The following is a 22183-nucleotide window of genomic DNA, read 5'->3' as shown; positions in this document are numbered from 1 at the left end:
TGGATCAGAGCGCTGGTCCGGTTCCATAAAGGGGGAGTGGAATTTTTTATTGTTCCCAGGACCCTATTGGACATAAGCCCGTAGGCAGTTGCACAGTTACAAACACAGTTGAGTCCAGTTAAGCTGCTGGAAAGACAGAGAACAGACTATACTCACTGTGATCTGCTTTACTCTGCTTTCTCTGACTGAGGTAAGAGTGCTGCTCTTCACTGGGTTTTGCTGCTGCAGCGTTCAGGTATAGGATTTATTGGATGGCTACCTTCATAGGGGCCTCATAAAACATTAGTAAGCATACTTTGCTTCATCTATTCTGGGTTTGCTGCATGCAAGTTTTAGGAATAGGTTCTATAGGTTTTATATTTCTGTTTAAACTACAAGCACATGCTTTTATAATATAAGCATTTTGGTTATTTTTGCATAAAAAAAAAAAAACTTACGTTACTTAATTATAAGGTTAAAAAAATGTTGCGCAATATTTGTAAGTATAATCCACAAAACATTTTTGGTTTATTTTTACTAAACATCTTAAAATTACATTCAAGTCTGAGTTTCATTACATGTCTTTACTTAGTAAAATATGATGAAAAACAATAAGAATAGGTTGCGTGTTTATTTCTGTGTAAACTACAAGTAGTAGGATTTTGGATACAAGTTATTTAAAGGCCACCCACATACACCTTTTATAATGCATCCACATAATGCATTCTTAAAGCATTTATAAAGCAATACTTATGAAGTTCATAAATGCCAGTACTCAACATGCTATAAAACGTTGGGTAACACTTTATTTAAAGGGTGCTAGTTAAGCACTTTAAAACGTAGGGCAACATTTTAGCAACCTTATTTTTAATTATAACCCACAAAGCTTTTTTTTTTGTTGTCATTTTTACGTTACTATTTTTTTTAAACTTGCATTATATAAGTATAAGATTACAAAAATGTTGCACCACGTTTTTAAGTATAACCCACAAAACATTTTTGGTTTATTTTTGCTAAAAATCTTAAAATTACGTAAGTCTGAGTTTCACTACATGCTTTTACTTAGTAAAATATGATAAAAAAAAAGATTCTTAAAGCATTTATAAAGCAATATTTATGAAGTTTATAAATGCCAGTACTCAACATGCTATAAAACATTGGGTAAAACCTTTGCAACCTTATTTTTAAGTATAACCCACAAAGCTTTTACTGTCATTTTTTTTACTTTACTTATTTCTTAAATATTGCATTATTTAGGAATAAGATTACAAAAAAGTACATTTTTTTCTACATTTTTTCTACATTTTTTTCTACATTTTTGGTTTATTTTTACTATAAAACTTAAAATAAAAGAGAGAAAAAGAGTAAGGCCACCCACATATTACTTTTTATAATGCATCCACATAATGCGTCTGCCATAAAAATTATTAACAATAATTTAACACTCGTCAAAAATGATGTGCTGGTTTTACTTTAAAACAAAGGGCAATATTTTTGCAACCTTATTTTTAAGTATAACCTACAAAGCTTTTTCTGTCATTTTTACTTTACTAATTTTTTAAAACTTGCATTATTTAGGAATAAGATTACAAAAAAGTTGCACCACAAAATTGCTTATTTTTGACTAAAAATAGCAATATTTATGAAGTTAATAAAGGCCAGTACTCAACATGCTATAAAACATTGGGTTACACTTTATTTAAGAATGCTAGTTAAACAATATTTTAACACTCTCCAAAAAATGGTTTTACTTTTAAACACAGGGCAACATTTTTGCAAACTTATTTTTAAGTATGACCCACAAAGCTTTTTCTGTCATTTTCACTTTACTCATTTTTTAAAACTTGCATTATTTAAGTATAAGATTACAAAAAAGTTGCACCACATTTTTAAGTATAACCCACAAACCTTTTTGTTCATTTTTACTAAAAATCTTAAAATTACATATGTCTGAGTTTTACTGTAAAATATGTTTTTCCTGTAAGTAAAATTAACTAGTTTCTATTGTAGGATGAAAAAGAGTAAAAATAGGTTGTGTGTTTTATTTCTGTGTAAACTACAAGTAGTAGGATTTTGGAATTTAAAGGCCACCCACATGCACCTTTTATAACGCATCCACATAATGCATTCTTAAAGCATTTATAAAGCAATACCTATGAAGTTCATGAATGCCAACACTGAGCATGCTATAAAACGTTGGGTAACACTTTATTTAAAGGGTGCTAGTTAAAGTGTGCTCCAGCTCACCCTAAACTCCAAATCTGGATTGGGTTCAGGTCCGGTGACTGTGGAGGTTCAGCTCATTTTTTATTGTTTTTATTCATAGTTTTGATGCTTCAGTGAGAATCTACTGAAATGTAAATAGTCCTTTAAATAAAGAAAACGCATTGAAAAAGAGAAGGTGAGTCCAAACTTTTGGCCTGTACTGTGTTTATGTTCACATTCTGTTAACTATTTTCTATCACTCGTTTTGTAGAACGTCTGAGATGGCCTCCAATATGACGGATTATGATTACAATGCACAGATGGAGGCGGAGACATTAGAAATGGCGTTCCTGGAACGCGTCAGGATGCAATACATTGTCGCGTACCTCGTCTCCTGCGTTCTCGGCGTGATCCTCAATGCGTATGTGATCGTAGCAGGCTGCAGGGTTTACCACAACTTGCAGAAGTCGGCGCCAAGCGTGTGGGTCCTCGCTCTGGCCACGACCCACCTGATCTCCTCTGCCTTCCTGGTGATGCAGTTCCTCTACGCCTGGCATCATTTCAACTGGAAGTATGGAACCGCTCTGTGCAAGATCTCGTCCTACGTCATCTACGCCAGCTTGTTCTCCACGGCCGCCCTGCTCAGCATGTGGACCATCAGCAGCAGCGACTGCATCCAAGGGCTTCGCACTAAATGTGGCATCAACAGCATAACCATGGTCCTGGTCCTCGTTCTGAGCTCCTGGACTTTCGGAACGGTCCTCAGCGTCCCGTCTCTGTTCTCGCGGGAGCTTCGATACACAAGGTTAGGGCAGGAGTGCATTGACGACTACGATCTGGACGACACCAAGACCACAGACTATGGACGGGAATATATGATTATTGTGGTTCTCAGCAGGTTCCTGCTGGGGGTTTTGGGTCCCATGTTCGTGATGATCATCTTCACCTTCGCGTCAGGACGACGGGGCCGTAAAGAGCACGCGACTTGCAGAAGGATCACTTGTGTCATCAAACTGATGTACTTCGTGTGCTGGGCCCCCCTCCTTTTTCTGGGGCTTTATCAAGCCATCGCAGGAAATTCCGATTTTATGATAAGAACTGGGCTTCCAGGAGCCACCATTCTGGCTGCAGCTCACTCCTTTATCAACCCAGTTGTTTATCTGTTGGTGGGTCACAAACTAAACATGCACTGGATGGTACTTAACCCTCGTGAGAACACTATTGATGTCATGCCCCTAAACCAAATGGTGGAATAAGAAACAATCCATCTTTTGAGATTCCTGATGAGATTCTTTGTATCTTTTGCACAAGCAACAGCAGTAGGCAACAGCTTACAGCCCAAAAATATTCCAATCCAATTATAGTGGGCACAGAGAACAGACTCTCATAATGGGACTCTGTCTGATGGCACCCACTCCCATTGCGAGTGGTGCGCAAGAAAAATGCAGAGAACGAGGAGAAACAACGTAGCAAGAGCAGCTCCAGCAAATATACTGAATCCTCCATCCTCCACTGGATCAATTATGTATTTTCTATCAATTAATTGTACACAGTGAACGAACAGTGGAATGTACTGTGTGTATGTAAGTTTGTGTGTGTGTAAATGTATGTATGACCGTGCTCAGTCTGTAGTGGACCCCTGATCTAGACATATTTAACCCCAATTAAAAAATAAGTTGTTGTTGTTTAAAATGGTAATAATGCGAATTTAAAAAAAGTGGAATAAAAAAAGAAAGATTTTTTTTAATTAAATCATAAAGTAAATTGTATATAATATTGCCTGGAGAAATCCCTGTGTGTGAGGGAAAAGGTCTGGGTGTTCAGTAATGGATGCTGGTGATCTTCAGGCCCTCAGGCAGCACTGCATTAAAAATAGGCATTTCATTCTATGTTAAGGACTTTTTTTTTCTAATTTGTCTCCAAATTGTTAGAAAGCTCTGTCAGCTTTCCTTCTAAGAGACTGACTGTCTGTTTAATCTTATTTAACATGAGGCAGAATGAGCAACGTAATCAAATATCTGAGTAAATATTTTCAGCACTGAAGTTATATTTCCCCCAGTGATCCACCAACAAACTTGTTTTAGTTCTTACAGTCAGACACTGTCCGGTGTTTGGTCTGGCAGATGGTTTGGGAAGAGAGCCCAGTTCCACAAAGTCCTGATTCCAGTCAAAATAGCCTTTAATCACATGTTATTATTTTTATAAGAGTATAGGATAACACTGTTTCTGCTGTAGACTGAAAACACTTGGGACTTGGGTTTGACATTTAAAAAATTAATAACCAAAGATCAACACTTTTATTTCTTATATATGTTTTTTTTACGTCTGGATCTGATACAGTATTTTTTTAATACTTTTTTTTACAGTTCAGAAGAGAAAACCTTCTGTCTGAACCCACCCGTTTTTCTTGTGAGCAAAAGAGATAAAATTAAAATGAATTTAAAATGAATAAGACTTAATATTTAATTCAACTGCATTAAGCCTGTGACCCACTGACCTTTGTGATGCTTTTCCAGGCTTTGCATCTCTTTTTAAACTGATATACAAAATGTTTCATTACACTGCTGCATGTGTGATGTTATTAACAAAAATTAATAAACCTGTCCCAGAAAAAAGCAATGTAAACCCAAGCCATGACATTATTTTCATTGTGTTTCACAGATAAGCCGGTATGTTTGGGATCATGAGCAGCTTTTCCAGCACATTGGTAAAAGTAAATCTTTGTCTCATAAGTCTATAATCAGGCCTCAGGCTTGTCTCAGAACTTCTTGGCAAAATCCAACCTGAGCAACCTGTTCTACTTCCTAATTAGTGGTTTAGATCTACTGGTGAAGCATTTGTACATTTGTTCATGAATTATTTTGTAAAGAGTAGATTTTGATACCTTTACTCCTGTCCTCTGGAGGTTGTGGGTGGCATGATTAACAGCTATTTTAGTTTTTTCTTCTTTACAGAACTCAGAATGTTTCCGTCATCAACTGTTCAACATCTGTTACTTAGTACACCAGCGACGACTTTCTTATTCAAGACAGACCAGATGATAGATAGGAAGATAGATGCTTCTATATTAATTCTGTTCTATATTAATCAAAATAGCTTTTCACACATTTCTTTCTCGAAAATTATTTTCTCCACTATATTTCCATTTCTGAATAATATGTAGCAAAGTTTTTAACCCAATTTTATTAGTTTCTGAAACCAATTAACAACTTTTCAACATATCTGTTCACCCACATGGCTGTTTAACAAATGAGAAGCTACTCACTGCATCAGTTAGGGTTAAATAACTTGTTGCCAGATTAAACATTATAATCACCCATGTAGTAATCACCATTATCCAATAGGAGGCTCTTACACACTTGCTTAGTTAAATCCAGGGGGTGACTTTTTTTTTTTAGGTCAAGCAGTGTATAACACACACACACACACACACACACACACTTTTTACTGTTAACTGTGTGCTATATGTCTCATTCAAGCCACATAAGGACTTCCTGAAGTTACCCTGGGGAACTCAGAGGTTCTGATCCTTTTGATGCAAGGAGATAAGAGTTGCTGGTTCAGTGAAAATACAGTAACACTTTTACAACAGGAACAATCATAGAGGATATCAATCAATACAGCAAGACCCCTGTCAAGAGATGGAACGAGAAACAACGTGCCGTTAACAAAAAGTCCAACAGCCAAATATTTATCAACCTGAACAATGAGCACAATGAGTACGGCTGGGTGTAAAATATTATACTAAAAAAAGTATGACCGAAATGTCTTCATACTACCGAGTATCAAAACGTCAACAAAAAAAAGGTGCCTATTTTCGATACTTTGCATAAAATGCATCAAACGCAGAGAGCACGCACAGCGAGGCGCCCTGACATAAAATCGTGTACTTACTTAATAAACAGTATACAAAAGCAGTTAACATTCACAGTAAGGGGAAAAGTATGTTAACCTTTTGTTACGTGTCTGCATGTTTGCTCTCTCTCTCTTTCTCTCTCTCTCTCCCTGTCTCTCTCTCTCTCCCTGTCTCTCTCTATAGGTGGCACATTCTGTCAATCATCATTGACCATGCTGCCAGCTAACCAATTGAGCGGAGACTGAGGCGGGGTACCAACATATGTATTTTTGTTTTATTAGACTAGTGTAGCTAGACAGGTTTTTGTTTTATTATTCTTTTTCTTTTGGGTAGTTTCTTTTGTTTTGTTCTGTCCAACTCATGTGTGTCTCTGATGTGTCCCCTGTTTGTTGCTGCATAAGTGTAAAGAAAATAAAAGCCTAAATAAATCTAAATGATTTGTTCTGCTTTGAGCTGCCTGCTCTCTAGTCAATTTACTCCTTAGATACCAGTTTCAATTCCATCTTAAGCAATCCATATCTTAATAATGTTACTGGTTCCGCTCTACACCCCTAGACCGTGGCTTATTAAGTAGTGGGAATGTAACTCTTTGGATTTAATAACTGGTTGATCCTCCTTCAGCAGCAAAAACCTCACAGGTGGCTACAAGCCGCAGGTTTCCGTGACGTACCACACAAAATTCAGATAAGAAAATACTGGCTGAAGCTCTGCTGAGAGGAGCTGCAAGTGTTTAAACTCAGCATGTTCCTTAATACCTGATGGTACACCGTGATCGTATTATGAGTTACTATAGAAAATATCATCCTTAATGCTACTTTAATCTAAAATTAATTTGAGCAAAAATCTTTTTTTGCTTTGGTTTGAACTGCAATATATTAAGTAACATAATCCTCATGTAAAAACAACATCAACAAAGACTGGCATGTGTTTCTCACTTGAATATGATAATGATATTATTTTTTTTTTTACCAGGGCAACATGTAGCTACCTGTACTACCTGTACTGTACCTGTACTGTTACTATCTATCATCAGCTTTTCATTGGTACTGTTTATAAGCCCCAGGCAGGTAACAACGGTTTTACCATTCCCGGGAGTCAGATTACGGTGATTATGTCGCTCTGCTGGTTTTAAATTAGATAAGAACACAACGGAATCTGCATCTCTTTATTTTCGGAGTAAGAGTACAGCAATGATTGCAGCTCTAATAATTAAAAACATAACATTTACATCTCTGCAATTGCTCTATTTGCAAATTAAAGGAAACATAATGCACATAAATGCTGTTAAATCATATTTTTAGTGTAAGTGAGCTGTGGAAAAGTATTTAACTTTGTATTTTGTGCACAACAGAACATTTAATCCAGGTTTGTTTGTATCCTTGGTGTAAAAAGCAAAGTAATCCAGTGCCAAATGAACTCTGAAGCGGTTCTGTTTGTGGCGAGAAATTGATCCGACCTTGCTCTGTCTCGACTATCAAATATACTCCTTTTATTTGTACTAAACGGCTGTTCAGGTGCAGTTTAACTTGATTTATTACCCTGATATCTATGAATAAACACTGTTCGTGCTGCTGCTCCATGCTAAACTATTTACACACTGAACGGCGTATGTGGAGGGTTCACTACTTTTTAAATCATAATTGTATTCATTAAGGGAAAAAAATATATTCAAACCAACCTGGTCCTTTATGAAAAAGTATTTGCCCCCTAAACCTAGCAACAGGCTGTTTAAGATCATCCACATCATTGTTCGGTCGGCCGGTCCCTCCTGGGAAGGTTCACCAGTGTTGCATGTTTTCTCAATTAGTGAATAATAGTGATAATAATAATTATCTGGAGTCCCAAAGCTTTAGAAATTACTTTATATCCTTTTCCAGACTGATAGATGATTAATGATTTTGTTTTTCATCTGTTTTGATTACACGTTGAGATATTTTATTCTGGTTTACGTTGTCAGACAGGTTCTAATCAAGTGTTTTTTTTTTATTATTATAATAAAAGGTTGTTTTTTTAAAGATTTTTCCCTTAATAAAATAAATTATAATTTAAATAGTGCGTTTTATATTTATATAATGCAACATTGGATTGAAATAAATCTTGTGACGTTGCAGAAGCTTATTAAAACAATGCCACAGTGAATGTGTGCTGCAATCAAAGCTAAAGACGGTTCAACAAAATATTACAAAGAGTGTGTGACCTTTCTTTTTTGGGCCACGCAGAGTAATTATATATAGCTTTTGGATATCTAACTGCATATTGTAAAAGCATAGTCCAAAACACTAAAGCCAAGCAGTCAACAATTAAATATTTAAAAAGCGATATACCTTAGGCAAGATAGTCAGTGATGGGAGTATTAGTCAGTAATGGGCGTTAAAATAAACGGTATTACTAATGTCTGTTTAGTTTATAAGTTATAGTTATAGTAACTATAACTAATTACTAATAACTTTTTCAAAGTAACGTACCCAACACTGAAGTTGAATACACTCTGACAGTACGCTATTGGAGGAGAACATGCCCAACATACAAATAAATGATGTGAGAACTTAATGATAATCAGTGAATGAAAGCACTTTTAAGCCCCAAACTGTCAGTGGACAATTAAATTAATTGTAGGCACGGCTAAAACCGAGACTTCAATGTGAAATACCTGCATAAAACCATCAACGATATGGTAGTGACATGTGTTCTCTCGTATCACTGTCATCAGCTTGGTTTTGGGTGGGTAACAGAGGTGTAATACTATCCGATAATTCTTCAGAATTGATGCTTCTAAAAAAGACAGAAAAATGGTCCCATTGTTCCTTATACTAGATGCAACTTCCTGAACTTTTTTTGGCAGAAATTGGATCTTTTAACAGGTCAATGATCCCGAGCATTCCTTAAAGTCAACTGTCTGATTGGTGAGCTCTCTGATTGGTGAGCTCTCTGAAGTGGTTGTACAGTGAAACATTTAGGAACCCCCATCAATGACAACTTTTTAGAGGGATTTGAAGAAGGTGGTTACAGCGTGCAAACCTAGAAATGGTAATGTGAAGTGAGGCCAGAGCCAGTTAGAAAAATGACAAAACTCTCCCTCAGGGTGGTGATATTGAGCAGTAGAGCTTTTTAATGGCCAGTGAAGGAGCCAAAGCTCTATTGTGTTTCAATGAATGAGCAAATGCCCCCACTGTAAAAACTGTAAACCCATACGCTGTTTGAACTCAAATTATTTTTTTTTAAGTCTGTTTTACATAAAATTGGATATTTCTAAACAATAGTCAACTATTTTTGAGTTAGTTGAACATTTGTGGGCGCATATTCTCAATACATATATTCAAACTGAGATCTTTGAGTTGAACCAACTTAAAATAACTGAGTTTAGTCTGTTGCCATTAACAGCTTCTTTTCCATTGGCTTCTGTCACAATCTATTTGCATACTGGGTGTGTCCAACAGTTTCTAACTAACACTCACCATCAGTGTGTAGTGAAATATACCTCAGAAATGAATCAACTTCCCCTTTAATTGTAATAACTTGATGTTTTAATTTATGCTAACTCAAGTTTTCATTCCCCATTACTTAACTTTTTAAGGCAACCAGTTTGTGGTTTCTGAAGATTATTTAGATTTTGATCAGGCCTGTAACTCTCTTTGCTAAGTGCTATCTCAGGATGTCCGGTTTCTTCGGAAGGTAATTAAAGGGGGGATATTTACGCTGGGTGGGCAGCACTGTCCTTTTACTCCAGCAGGAAATCCGCAATCTGAGCCACACCCATATCTGAGCGTTTTCTCCTTTAATTTAGGCTCTGTTCAGCTAAAGGAATGTAAATGTTATGTGGGTCATTATCAATCTATCGTGCCTTTCATGCCACAGCATAATTCTTTACATTTTATACAAACATTGTGTAACAATATATATACCCTATTTTTATATATTAGGAAATATATTATTATAAAAATCTATTAAATATATATATATATATATATATATATATATATATATATATATATATATATATATATAGTGAATAAATCATGTACAAATGTCTAATTAAGGCTTTATTAAGCAAATAATAAGACATTCATAAACACCTAATTTGTGTTTTTTTATTATTATTATTTTTGTTTTACTAATATATATATATATATATTAGTAAAACAATAATAATAATAATAATAATAATAATAAAACAAAAACACACAAATTAGGTGTTTATGAATGTCTTATTATTTGCTTAATAAAGCCTTAATTAGACATTACATTACATTACATTACATTTGGCAGACGCTTTTGTCCAAAGCGACTTACAATAGTCAAGTACAATGTAAAATAAGTTTAAAGGTAAAACATCTTTGGATAGGGATAAAAGGAGGTCAAAGGGGAATAATAGGATAGAGGAGTGAAGGAGGGGAAGAAGGAAATGAGGTTAGAAGTAGTTAGTGTGTTAGAGGTGTTAGGAGAGTAAGTGCTCTTTGAAGAGCTCTGTCTTCAGGAGTTTATTAAAGATAGTGAGAGATTCTCCTGATCTGGTAGTGGAAGGTAGTTTGTTCCACCATTGGGGAACTCTGTATGAGAACAGTCTGGATTGCTTTGTGTGAATGTTTGGCAAAGCGAGGCGACGTTCATTGGAGGAGCGCAGCGGCCGGGAGGTAGCGTAAGCCTTCAGGAGCGAGTGCAGGTAGGAAGGAGCCTGTTCTGTCATCACCTTGTAGGCGATTGTAAGAGCTTTGAATTTGATGCGAGCATCAACTGGTAGCCAATGGAGCTCAATGAGCAGCGGGGTGACATGTGCCCGTTTTGGCTGGTTGAAGACCAGACGTGCTGCTGCGTTCTGGATCATCTGGAGTGGTTTTACTACACAGGCCGGGAGGCCAGTTAGCAGGGCATTGCAGTAGTCGAGGCGTGAGATGACGACCGCTTGCACCAGGAGTTGGGTGGCCTGTTGCGTCAAGAACGGTCTAATTTTTCGGATGTTATAGAGCGCAAAGCGGCAGGACCGAGCAACCGAGGCCACATGGTGCGTGAAGGAGAGTTGGTCATCAACCAGAACACCCAGGTTCCTAGCAACTTTTGTCGGTGAGAGAGAGAGAGAGTGGATACTTATAGAGAAGTTGTGTTGAAAAGATGGTTTTGCTGGTATAACCAGAAGTTTTCATTTAGATTAAATTGAATTTAATAGATTTAATTGAAGGTGATGCTCCTTCATCCATGAGGATATGTCAGAGAGACACTGCGATATCCGTGCAGAGATTGAGTGATCTTCAGGTGAGAACGACAGGTATAGCTGGGTGTCATCAGCAAAGCAATGGTAGGAAAATCCGTGTGAGCAATAATGGCTGTATTAGTTCTTGTAGCGCACAAGAAACAGTTAAGAAAGACACTAATAAATAAAATAAAAAAAGTTCAGCAGTTTAGAGATGTTGTCTTTATTGCAATATGTTTTTATATTTACCAATATATAGACATACATGGTCCATGCATATATTGTCATATATTAAACAATATATGTACTTTTTTCCATATATGAAAGTGTGTTATTTTATATATTGCAATGGTAACACTTTATTTTAAGGAACACAAATTAGGCACTTATTAATGTCTTATTATTTGCTTAATAAAGCCATAATTAGACATTTATAAATTATTTATTCAATACTTATTAGGCTTTATTCTGTGTAAGTGTTTTTGGCACTTAAGTAGTGGTCTGTTATGTGTAAATGATTAATAATGGCTGTATTATTTCTTATAGTTCACAATAAAATATATAAATATATATAAATATATATATAAACATGTCCAACACTTTAGGAAAGTGACAGTACCTTCTTTATACAGATTTATTTCAAGAAGACACCTCTATGTGTAGAGAGCAGTGGCGATTGCTCTAAGACTGCAAGGGAAGCTCAGCTTCCCCTAAAATGTAAAAAATAAGTGATTAAATATATACTGTTGTGTGTACATGTCACTGATTAAATATGCGCTACACCGCGCTGAACTTAGTTCAGAATCAGCTTCTTATCACTGGTAACGCCGCGGCTTTCCTCTCACTCATTCCTGCAGCTTCACAGCGCTGCTTTAAACAGTGCACAGACTTCAATAGCGGAGCAAAGCGCGCGGCCAAACGAGACGAGTCATTGGATAAATGCTGGGCTTTGTCCCGCCCATCGGACGCTCAGCGTCTCTGGGGGTCTATAGGGCAGTGGGCTGGCCTCGGCCGGCCCGGACGCTCAGCTTCTGCATGATGATTGGATGATCTGTCTGAGGTGGAGTCCCTTTTTGATTGACAGCGAAATGAGCGAATCAGCGATCTTTGGGTGTAAAAATCTGTGATGGGAGAATTTTCATTTTGTTCTGAGTTGAACCTGCATTTTTTCCTTTACCAAAGATTTTGCGTAATGTTTTTTTTACTGATCATTTTATGTTTATTCATGTCATAGCGTCTTTTTTTATGTAATTGTTCAATATAAAGAATGGGTACCTTTTTGTTGTTTAGTGAAAACTTGAAAACAATGCCTTTTGTTTACAAAAAAAAAAAACATCTCAGGGAGAGTAGAATTTTTGTATAAATAAAACTACATATGTTAAGATGTAGGCCGAAATTGAGCTTCCCCTCCTTGAAAGACCAGCATCTGCCACTGGTAGAGATATATAGTAATGGGTATATATTCTTTGCTATTGCTTGACTGCCCAACTATATATGAAAAAACAGTTGTGGGTAGTCAGTACTCAGGTGAGGAAGAGCATCACAGATTGGCTGACTGGCTGATTGACAGATATAAAGGGGGAGTAAGACAACCATGTGACTGAGCAGCTTTTATTTAGTAAATGCACTTTCTCTAAAAGCTTTTCTCTATCACTGTCAAAAGCCAAATAAATTATGGCTTCCTGTAATGATTTCCTGTTGAGTTTATTCAACCCACAGCCACATTCCTGAAAAGAGGCAGATTGTGTAAACCAGATAAAGCCATAAACTAAACCACAAAAAAATCATCTCTTAATACAATACAGAGTTACAGGGTTTGGACAATGAAACTGAAACACCTGGTTTTAGATCACAATAATTGATTGTGGTGACGGACAGTTCTGGTGGAAACAGGAGAGTTGAGGTGCACATTGAATTCTGTCGTGATTTGATCAGCCGTGGTTTTATGTTTTTTGGATAAAATCCGGGTTAGCACCCGAACATCCCTTTCAGACAGCTTCCTCTTACAGCGTCCACAGTTAATCCTGTTGGATGTGGTTGGTCCTTCTTGGTGGTATGCTGACATTACCCTGGATACCGCGGCTCTTGATGCATCACAAAGACTGCTGTCTTGGTCACAGATGCTCCAGCAAGACGTGCACCAACAATTTGTCCTCTTTTGAACTCTGGTATGTCTCCCATAATGTTGTGTGCATTGTGTACAATATTTAGAGCAGAACTGTGCTCTTACCCTGCTAATTAAACCTTCACACTCTTCACGCTCTTACTGGTGCAATGTGCAATTAATGAAGATTGACCACCAGGCTGCTCCAATTTAGCCATGAAAACTAAAATCCTACACTAAAATGAAGACAGGTGTTTCAGTTTCATTGTTCAACCCCTGTATATTTACAAATGTTACTTCAAACTTTACTTTGCATCAGTTAAATCAGTATTTCATATCGTCGCTGTCCAATGAAAAACACTTATCTCTAAAACAGCAACTTTACAGGAGAGAGAAAAAACCTTCTAAACTTTCAATAGAAGTCAATGTAAAAAGAGTTTATTTCAGGTCATTTTGAAGAGTTTCTATTGGTCCGTTCATCATGGCATTTGGGCACAGTGTAAGGGACAGTTTGTGTGTTTAAATTATGCAATAAACTAAAAAACAACAAAAATGGAGAAGTGTTTTTTTTTTTATTGGACAATGACGATATATTATTCAAGTTCTAAGTTTGGGTCTGAAACTGCTATGAACAACTGGACACATAAAACATAGAATAACTGTTGAAAAGTGAACTGAGAAGTGGCACCTTGTGTCATGACCACATATAGTTTTACTTCCTGCTTCTGTTTTAACATGCAGAAAGAACAGCAATGCAAACAAAGCTTTTGAATTTTACAAAATCCACTTCTGAAACGACCGTGTGTATAAGTGGTGTTAGGGGTAAGAAGCTACCCTCTGCCAGAGGGCAGTGTTTGTAAAGTGGGCTTTATATTCTGGAAATTTTAATAGTGTGTTTTGACTGGGTGCTTGTATCTCACTGATAACACAAGACTGATACAGTCTGTTAGTGTTGTTAGAGGTTTAAACTGCTGCACTGCTACTTTTTTAGACTCGCACTGGAATGTTCTGCCAGGAAATGAGAGTTTTGTATTTTATTCCAGATAAGCCCGGATAAGCTGAATTTACTTAACCCTTGTGTGGTGTTCATATTTTTGTTCCTGGTTTACTTTGTTCCCTGTATTTAATTCAGCAAAGTTAAGCAATTCTACATTAAAATGCTTTACACATGCTTGCTTCACCTAAATTGCAAGCAATATAAACAGCTTACATGGTTAATATTTGCCCTTTACCTTTCTTATGTTACATTTCTTTTAAAAAGTATTTATTAGTTTTTTTTTTAATAAAATGTAAAAGAAAATGAATTAAACTCAAGATATGAGTAGAAAATTTGTTTCGTTTCAAATTTACAAATGACGCAATGTTTATTAGCCCTTGGCCAAACATACTGTATGTAATATAAATGGTTAGTGTTGGGGGGGTGGGGGAGGGGGGGTTACAGTGTGTGTTTATCGAAAATGTGTTTTGATATATGTTTTTCACAAAAAATGAGCCAATGCCAATGAGTTTGAGTTAGAAAAAATATATTTGAAGTATCATTTGATGAAAAATGAAAACGGGTCCCACAGACCCGAACACCACACAAGGGTTAAAACATTTGAGGAAACCGGTTGCCTTAAAAAAGTTAGGTAAAGGGGAATGAAAACTTTAAAGTTAGCATAACTTAGAACATTATGTTATTACAACTAAAAGGGAAGTTGATTTAACTTTTTTTAATTTTTGTTATACTGTAAGACCAGATAAGTTGAGTTTACTTAACTTTTTTAAGGCAGCTGATTTGCTCAATTTTTTTTAAAGTAATGGGGAATGAAAACTTGATTTAGCATAAATTAAAAGATCAAGTTATTACAACTAAAGGGAAAGTTGATTTATTTATAAGGTAGCCCAGGGAGAATCACTACACACTGATGGTGAGTGTCAGTCAGAAACTGTTGGACACACCCAGTATGCAAATAGATTGTGACAGAAGCCAATAGAAAAGAAGCTGTTAATGACAAAACAGACTAAACTCAGTTATTATAAGTTGGTTCAACTCAAAGATCTCAGTTTGAATAGTACAGTATATGTGCTCACAAATGTTCAACTAACTCAAAATAGTTGAGTATTGTTTAGAAATATTCAGTTTTATGTAAAACAGACTTAAATCATTTGAGTTCAAACAACGTTTGGGTTTACAGTGTGACAAAAATGCAGTAAAATAAGCTGCTTTATATTCCATTTAAGACAGAGACACAGTGTGCAGAAAGAACTGATTGATTAAGTTTTTAACATTAAATATTAAAATTTTAATATAATAAAATCCTGTGCTGATGTTTTCTCCAGTTCAGCATGTGGAAACTGTACCAGAGACCTCCTTTTCCCTTAATTAGTGAAAGACAGTACGGTCCCAGCCCTCTCTCTTGTGACTTAACTTTTTTCACCTCCTCATACTGTGGAGATAACATCTTATAAACAGGATTTACACAATTATAAGATAAAAAAATAATACTCCAGTAGATAGAGATACAGTAGTTTAGTATTTAAATACAGTAAATACAGAAACAGTATTTTAGTACTAAAGTACAGTAATGAAGTAAAAATAATACTCCATTAGACTATTAAAGAATTTAGTATTTAAATATAGTAGATACAGCATTTTAGTACAGTAATGGTGTAAAAAATAATAACCCGGTAGATACAGTGACTGTATTTTAGTACATAAGTAAGTAGTGAAGTAAAATAATACTCCAGTAGATACAGATACAGCATTTTAGTATTTAAATACAGTAAATACAGAAACAATATTTTAGTATTAAAGTACAGTAATAAAGTAAAAATAATACTCCATTAGACTATTAAAGAATTTAGTATTTAAATATAGTAGATACAGCATTTTAGTACAGTAATGGTGTAAAAAATAATATCCCGGTAGATACAGTGACTGTATTTTAGTATCTAAGTACAGTAGTGAAGTAAAAATAATACTCCAGTAAATACAGATACAGTATTTTAGTATTTAAATACAGTAAATACAGAAACAATATTTTAGTATTAAAGTACAGTAATAAAGTAAAAATAATACTCCAGTAGATACAGATACAGTATTTTAGTATTTAAATACAGTAAATACAGAAACAATATTTTAGTATTAAAGTACAGTAATAAAGTAAAAATAATTCTCCATTAGAGTATTACAGAGTTTAGTATTTAAATACATTAGATACAGCATTTTAGAACTTAAGTACAGTAATGATGTAAAAATAATAACCCGGTAGATACAGATACTGTATTTTAGTATTTAAGTACAGGAGTGGAGTAAAAATAATACTCCAGTAGATACAGATACAGTAGTTAGTATTTAAATACAGTAAATACAGACACATTATTTTAGTACTAAAGTACAGTAATGAAGTAAAAATAATACTCCATTAGAATATTACAGAATTTAGTATTTAAATATAGTAGATACAGCATTTTAGTACAGTAATGGTGTAAAAAATAATAACCCGGTAGATACAGTGACTGTATTTTAGTACATAAGTAAGTAGTGAAGTAAAAATAATACTCCAGTAGATACATATACAGTAGTTTAGTATTCAAATACAGTAAATACAGAAACAGTATTTTAGTACTAAAGTACAGTAATGAAGTAAAAATAATACTCCATTAGACTATTAAATAATTTAGTATTTAAATATAGTAGATACAGCATTTTAGTACAGTAATGGTGTAAAAAATAATAACCCGGTAGATACAGTGACTGTATTTTAGTATCTTAGTACAGTAGTGAAGTAAAATAATACTCCAGTAGATACAGATACAGTATTTTAGTATTTAAATACAGTAAATACAGAAACAATATTTTAGTATTAAAGTACAGTAATAAAGTAAAAATAATACTCCATTAGAGTATTACAGAGTTTAGTATTTAAATACAGTAGATACAGCATTTTAGTACTTAAGTACAGTAATGATGTAAAAATAATAACCCGGTAGATACAGATACTGTATTTTAGTATTTAAGTACAGGAGTGGAGTAAAAATAATACTCCAGTAGATACATATACAGCATTTTAGTATTTAAAAATATTTATTACTAAAGCACAATAGTGAAGTAAAAATAATAACCCGGTAGATACAGATACTGTATTTTAAAACTTAAGTACAGTAGTAGATACAAATACAGCATTTTAGTACATAAGTAGTAAAGTAAAACTAATACTCCAGTAGATACAGATACAGTAGTTAGTATTTAAATACAGTAAATACAGAAACAGTATTTTAGTACTAAAGTACAGTAATGAAGAAAAAATAATACTCCATTAGAGTATTACAGAATTTAGTATTTAAATATAGTAGATACAGCATTTTAGTACTTAAGTACAGTAATGATGTAAAAATAATAACCCAGTAGTAGATACAGATACTGTTATTTCAGTACTTAAGTACAGTAGTAGATACAGATACTGTTATTTTAGTACTTAAGTACAGTAGTAGATACAGATACAGCATTTCAGTACTTAAGTACAGTAGTGAAGTAAAAAAATATCCAGTAGATACAGATACAGTATTTTGGTAAAGAAAATTACAAAAAAATGAATAAAATATAAATTTTTCGCAATTTATTTTTTCATTTTTTGCATCTTGTAATAAAAGTCTGATGGTTTTCTGGAACACGCTTCATTTTCAGCAGAAAGCTGAAAGCATGGCGCAATATTCTGTTGTAAAAATCAGTAATGGAAAATGCTGCTGGCGATGAGGATGTACTTCTTGTTCTGAGGAAACAGTTGCATTGGACACAGCAGTCGCTGTCTAGACAAGGCCATTTATCTTTACTCAGAAACAGAGTAAACAAGAACATGAAGAAATCCACAATCAGACCAACGCTACAGAATCAAGGCCAAGGAGCTGCAATCCAGCTGAGAACCTGCAGAACCGCTTAAAACAACCTGTTTCCCACAGGCATCATTTCCTAGTGAAAAAAAAGTAGATTAAAGTATATTAAGCATTATTATACTATAGTGCACTATATAAGTGTTCTTGTAGCCACATTATTATTAATCAGTATATTTAAAGAGTGTTTAAATTGAACAACATTTTTTTGTACTTATTATACCTTAATTACAGTATAAAAACAGTACAAATAATTACTTAAATTGTGCTACGTGTACTTAACTGTACTAAAATTGAACTATTTTAAATATACTATAAAAGTAACATTTAAACATTTAAACTACTTCATGTATGTAACCCTATAAATATTTTTAAATATTTTATTTAATTATTAGAGTATTACAGCTGTATCACTGTTTATTATATATGTGATCTATATTAACATTAGACCACAAATATACATGCTTCTTGTTCCTGTCTTTTATAAGAAGCACACTTCTTGAAGTATACTTCATTGGGCATTAAAATATATTTTAATATACTGTACTACAATGTTTAGTGTGTTAAAAATGTACTTAATTGTTTTTATTTGACATTTAAATGTGTTATTTAACACTGTTTCCTAAAATGTACTTATATTTATATTTTTCTAATTATAATTACAGAGCATTAAAATATATTAGTGTAATACCTATATATGTATTGTTAAAACTTTTTACCAATCTGACTGCTGACTCTTGTATTCAGTCTGTGGCGCACCTGTGTTTTCTGTTGCCAAGATAGCAATACACCAGAAATGTAACTGAAAACACACCTGATTTTGAGACCACAGCACCCATTGGCGTAAATATATTCAGATATATTTACTAGGTTCACTACCTTTCATCTATCTATACACCTCCTATGTTCACGCTATACTTGATTCCATAGAACATAATGTCATAACTCTATCTCTGCTCTACAGACTGACTCTTAAATAGAAAAAAGTCAGAGATTAATAGCACCCATTAATGATCAGAAGACGCCATTGCAGAGATGCACGGCTGCTTTGCATGCACAGACTGGAGCATTTTTTTTAAGGAGAATCTGTAAGAAAAGGTCTCTGTTATCATGGATTATATAAAATTCTGTGTTGAGACAATTATACCAGCAAAGACCATTAAGAGATTTCCAAACTTTCCAAACATCAAACTTAGATTAAGGGGAAAATAGGAGGCTTTTCAGAGGTAGGACTGGGTTGTGGTCAGTGGCATTAATCAGCAAACTGAAACATTATCAAGGTCAAAGTCCAATATAAAGATAAACTAGAACATTCAGAATTACACTCCACTCCCTCCTCCAACACTACACTAGGAAACGACCGGAGACTTCACCAGACGTTTTCACCAGAAGTTGCAAAAGTTGATTTCAGGGAGGTTACCCTCCCCCCACCGCCACCCCCCCCCCCCCCCCGCCAAAAAAAAAAAAACAAACAAAAAAAAACTTTCGCACACACACCAAAGGATAGCGAAACTTTACTTTTATATTAATTAAATTTACTTTTTTTTTTACTTAAATTTAAAGTATTCAGAAGTGAAATGACTTTTTTCTTTTTGGAAGGCCCTGCCTCTGCTTTCCTTCCCTTTTTTTTTTTTTTTTTTTGGAAAAAAAGCTTTTATTTGAAAAAAAAGACAGTTACAATATCACAAAAAATTGCACAACATCCAAAACATTTCATGTCATATTACAATAATTATTAATATTGCAGCTTCAGGGAGACTTGGTTTGTCTGCTTCACCTTCACTGGTTCTGTTCATTGGTTTCAGTTCTGCTTTCAATACTTTCTGACATCACTCGATGATTATTTATACACAACTTCCTCAGTGACAGATCACTCATCTCATCTCATCGTCTCATCATCTCTCATCACTATTAACACTATTAACACTATTAACACAATAATCACTATTAACACAATAATTGTCACGGAATGACCCAGGCAGGGAGACGAGGAGGCGGACACAAGTGCAGGTAAGGGAAAAATGAATAATTTAATAAATAAATATAAATAAACAAAAACGAGAAACAAGTAAACACTTAAACATAAAACAGGGAGATACATACAAGGAACTATGGAATAAACTAAATAACTGAAAATAACCAGAAACAAACGAGAGGAACCAGAGAACTAAAACAAACAAACTAGAGATAATAATAATGATAAACAAACAGGGAATATATACAAGGAGCTAAACTAGGAATCAACACAAAGCAGGGGTATGTACAAGGAACTAGGGAACACAGAGCTAAACAAGAAACTAGAAAAACCAAACAAGAAATAAACAAAACTAAACAGGGCAGGGATATATTAACAAGGGAATAAACTAATAAACACAAAGCAGGGTAATATACAAGGAACTAGGGAACACGGAAATAAACAAGAAACTAGAGATAAACAAAGGACAAGGGCTAAAGCTAAGAAAACGAGGGCTAGGCTAGAAAACACGAGAACGACAAAAACAACAGAGGAAGGTGCAAAGACCGACGGAGGACAAGGTGGCAGAGGAGGGCTATTTAAAGAAACAGGAAACACTATAATTAGAAACACCTGGGAAAGGGGCGGAGCAACAAATGAGAAACAGGTGGAAAAGTACTGAGACGGGAGACACAGGGGAGCACAGGTCACGTGGGCAAGACACACAGACACGAGACGAGACCAGGATGTGACAATAATCATCGAGTGATGTCAGAAAGTATTGAAAGCAGAACTGAAACCAATGAACAGAACCAGTGAAGGTGAAGCAGACAAACCAAGACAAACTCCACAGGCGTGTGTCCTAACCCCTTCCTCTTTATTCTTTACAGTAATGACTGTGTAGGTTTCACACCCATCCCTATATATGTCAGATACTCTGATGACAGACGACACTGTTGTACTTGCACTCCTCTGTTTCCAATACCTTGGAATCTCCCTGGGCATTAAGGATTCAAGGATTCAAGGAGATTTTATTGTCATTCGCATCACATGTGGTACATCAGGTGGAATGAAATTGTGATCTCACGATCCAGTTTACACCCAAGAGCTGTTGTTAAAATAGATAATATAGATAAAATAAGATAGCAGAATAAAAGAATACAATAAAAATAGAATATAACAAAATAGATAAAGATAAATACACAAAAAATATATAGTAGGCAGAGTAGACAGGTGGTCTCATTCCATCATTTTTTCATTCATTTTTTAACAGTCTAGTTGTGTCTCTAGTATAAATGAATACCATGTGAGCTGTTTTTTGTAAAAAAAATAAAATAAAAGAAATTGCTCAGGTGTTTCTATTTAGTTCTGCTTTAGATCACTAAATTAGAGGTCTCTGAAGAAAGACAGGATTTGGCTCTTGCTCATGAATAATCATAGATGCAAACATATCGCCTCTGATTGGCTAACAGCACAAGGGTTGCCACCTTTCAGAAATGAAAATAAGGGACGCCCAGCAAATATATATATGGACATTTATGAAAATAAAGAACAAATCACTTCACATATTGGTTCAATACGGGATGCAATATTTAATTGGCAAATAAAGGATGTTCTGTACACAGTTGCAGGAGTCTACTAATCTAATTAAGTGACTTCTGAAGGCAACTGCACTGGGTTTTATTTTGGGGGGTTCAGATTAGAGAGGGTTTTTATTTATTTTTTTTTTTTTTAAACCATGTATAATTTTGTGTTGGTCTGTCATTTTAAATCTTAATAAAATACATTTAAGTTTGCTGTAAGTGGTTGTAAGGTGACAAAATGTGAAAACGTTTAAGGAGTATGAATACTTTTGCAAGCCACTGAACTGATACTGACCCAAATACTGGCCTGACACACTAGCTTGCAACTAATACAGTGCCTGTGTGGAAAAAGCTATACTGAAAAAGCCTGAATGAGATAAAGAGGGCGGAGCCGTCAGTGCATTCCCAGAACCCCCCTTTCTGCATTTGTCTTTTCACTGCAGTG

At 34.8% G+C, this 22183-nt stretch overlaps 1 protein-coding gene across 1 annotated transcript; it reads left to right on the top strand.

The window, feature by feature from the left end:
- Positions 1-32: 32 nt before the first annotated feature.
- Positions 33-4482, top strand: LOC103036094 (chemerin-like receptor 1). The gene is made up of 2 exons (XM_049470215.1): positions 33-190; positions 2456-4482. Exon 2 carries the CDS (start codon positions 2466-2468, stop codon positions 3438-3440), a length of 975 nt encoding a protein of 324 aa, XP_049326172.1. The 5' UTR covers positions 33-190; positions 2456-2465; the 3' UTR covers positions 3441-4482.
- The last annotated feature ends 17701 nt before the right edge of the window (positions 4483-22183 follow it).

This window comes from Astyanax mexicanus, chromosome 22 (assembly GCF_023375975.1).
Source record: "Astyanax mexicanus isolate ESR-SI-001 chromosome 22, AstMex3_surface, whole genome shotgun sequence".
In the NCBI taxonomy this organism is placed as follows: domain Eukaryota; kingdom Metazoa; phylum Chordata; class Actinopteri; order Characiformes; family Acestrorhamphidae; genus Astyanax; species Astyanax mexicanus.
This window is presented reverse-complemented; position numbering and strand designations above follow the sequence as displayed.

Excerpts from the sequence above, each read along its gene's own strand:
- LOC103036094 (XM_049470215.1), top strand. The coding sequence starts at position 2,466 with ATGGCCTCCAATATGACGGATTATGATTACAATGCACAGATGGAGGCG.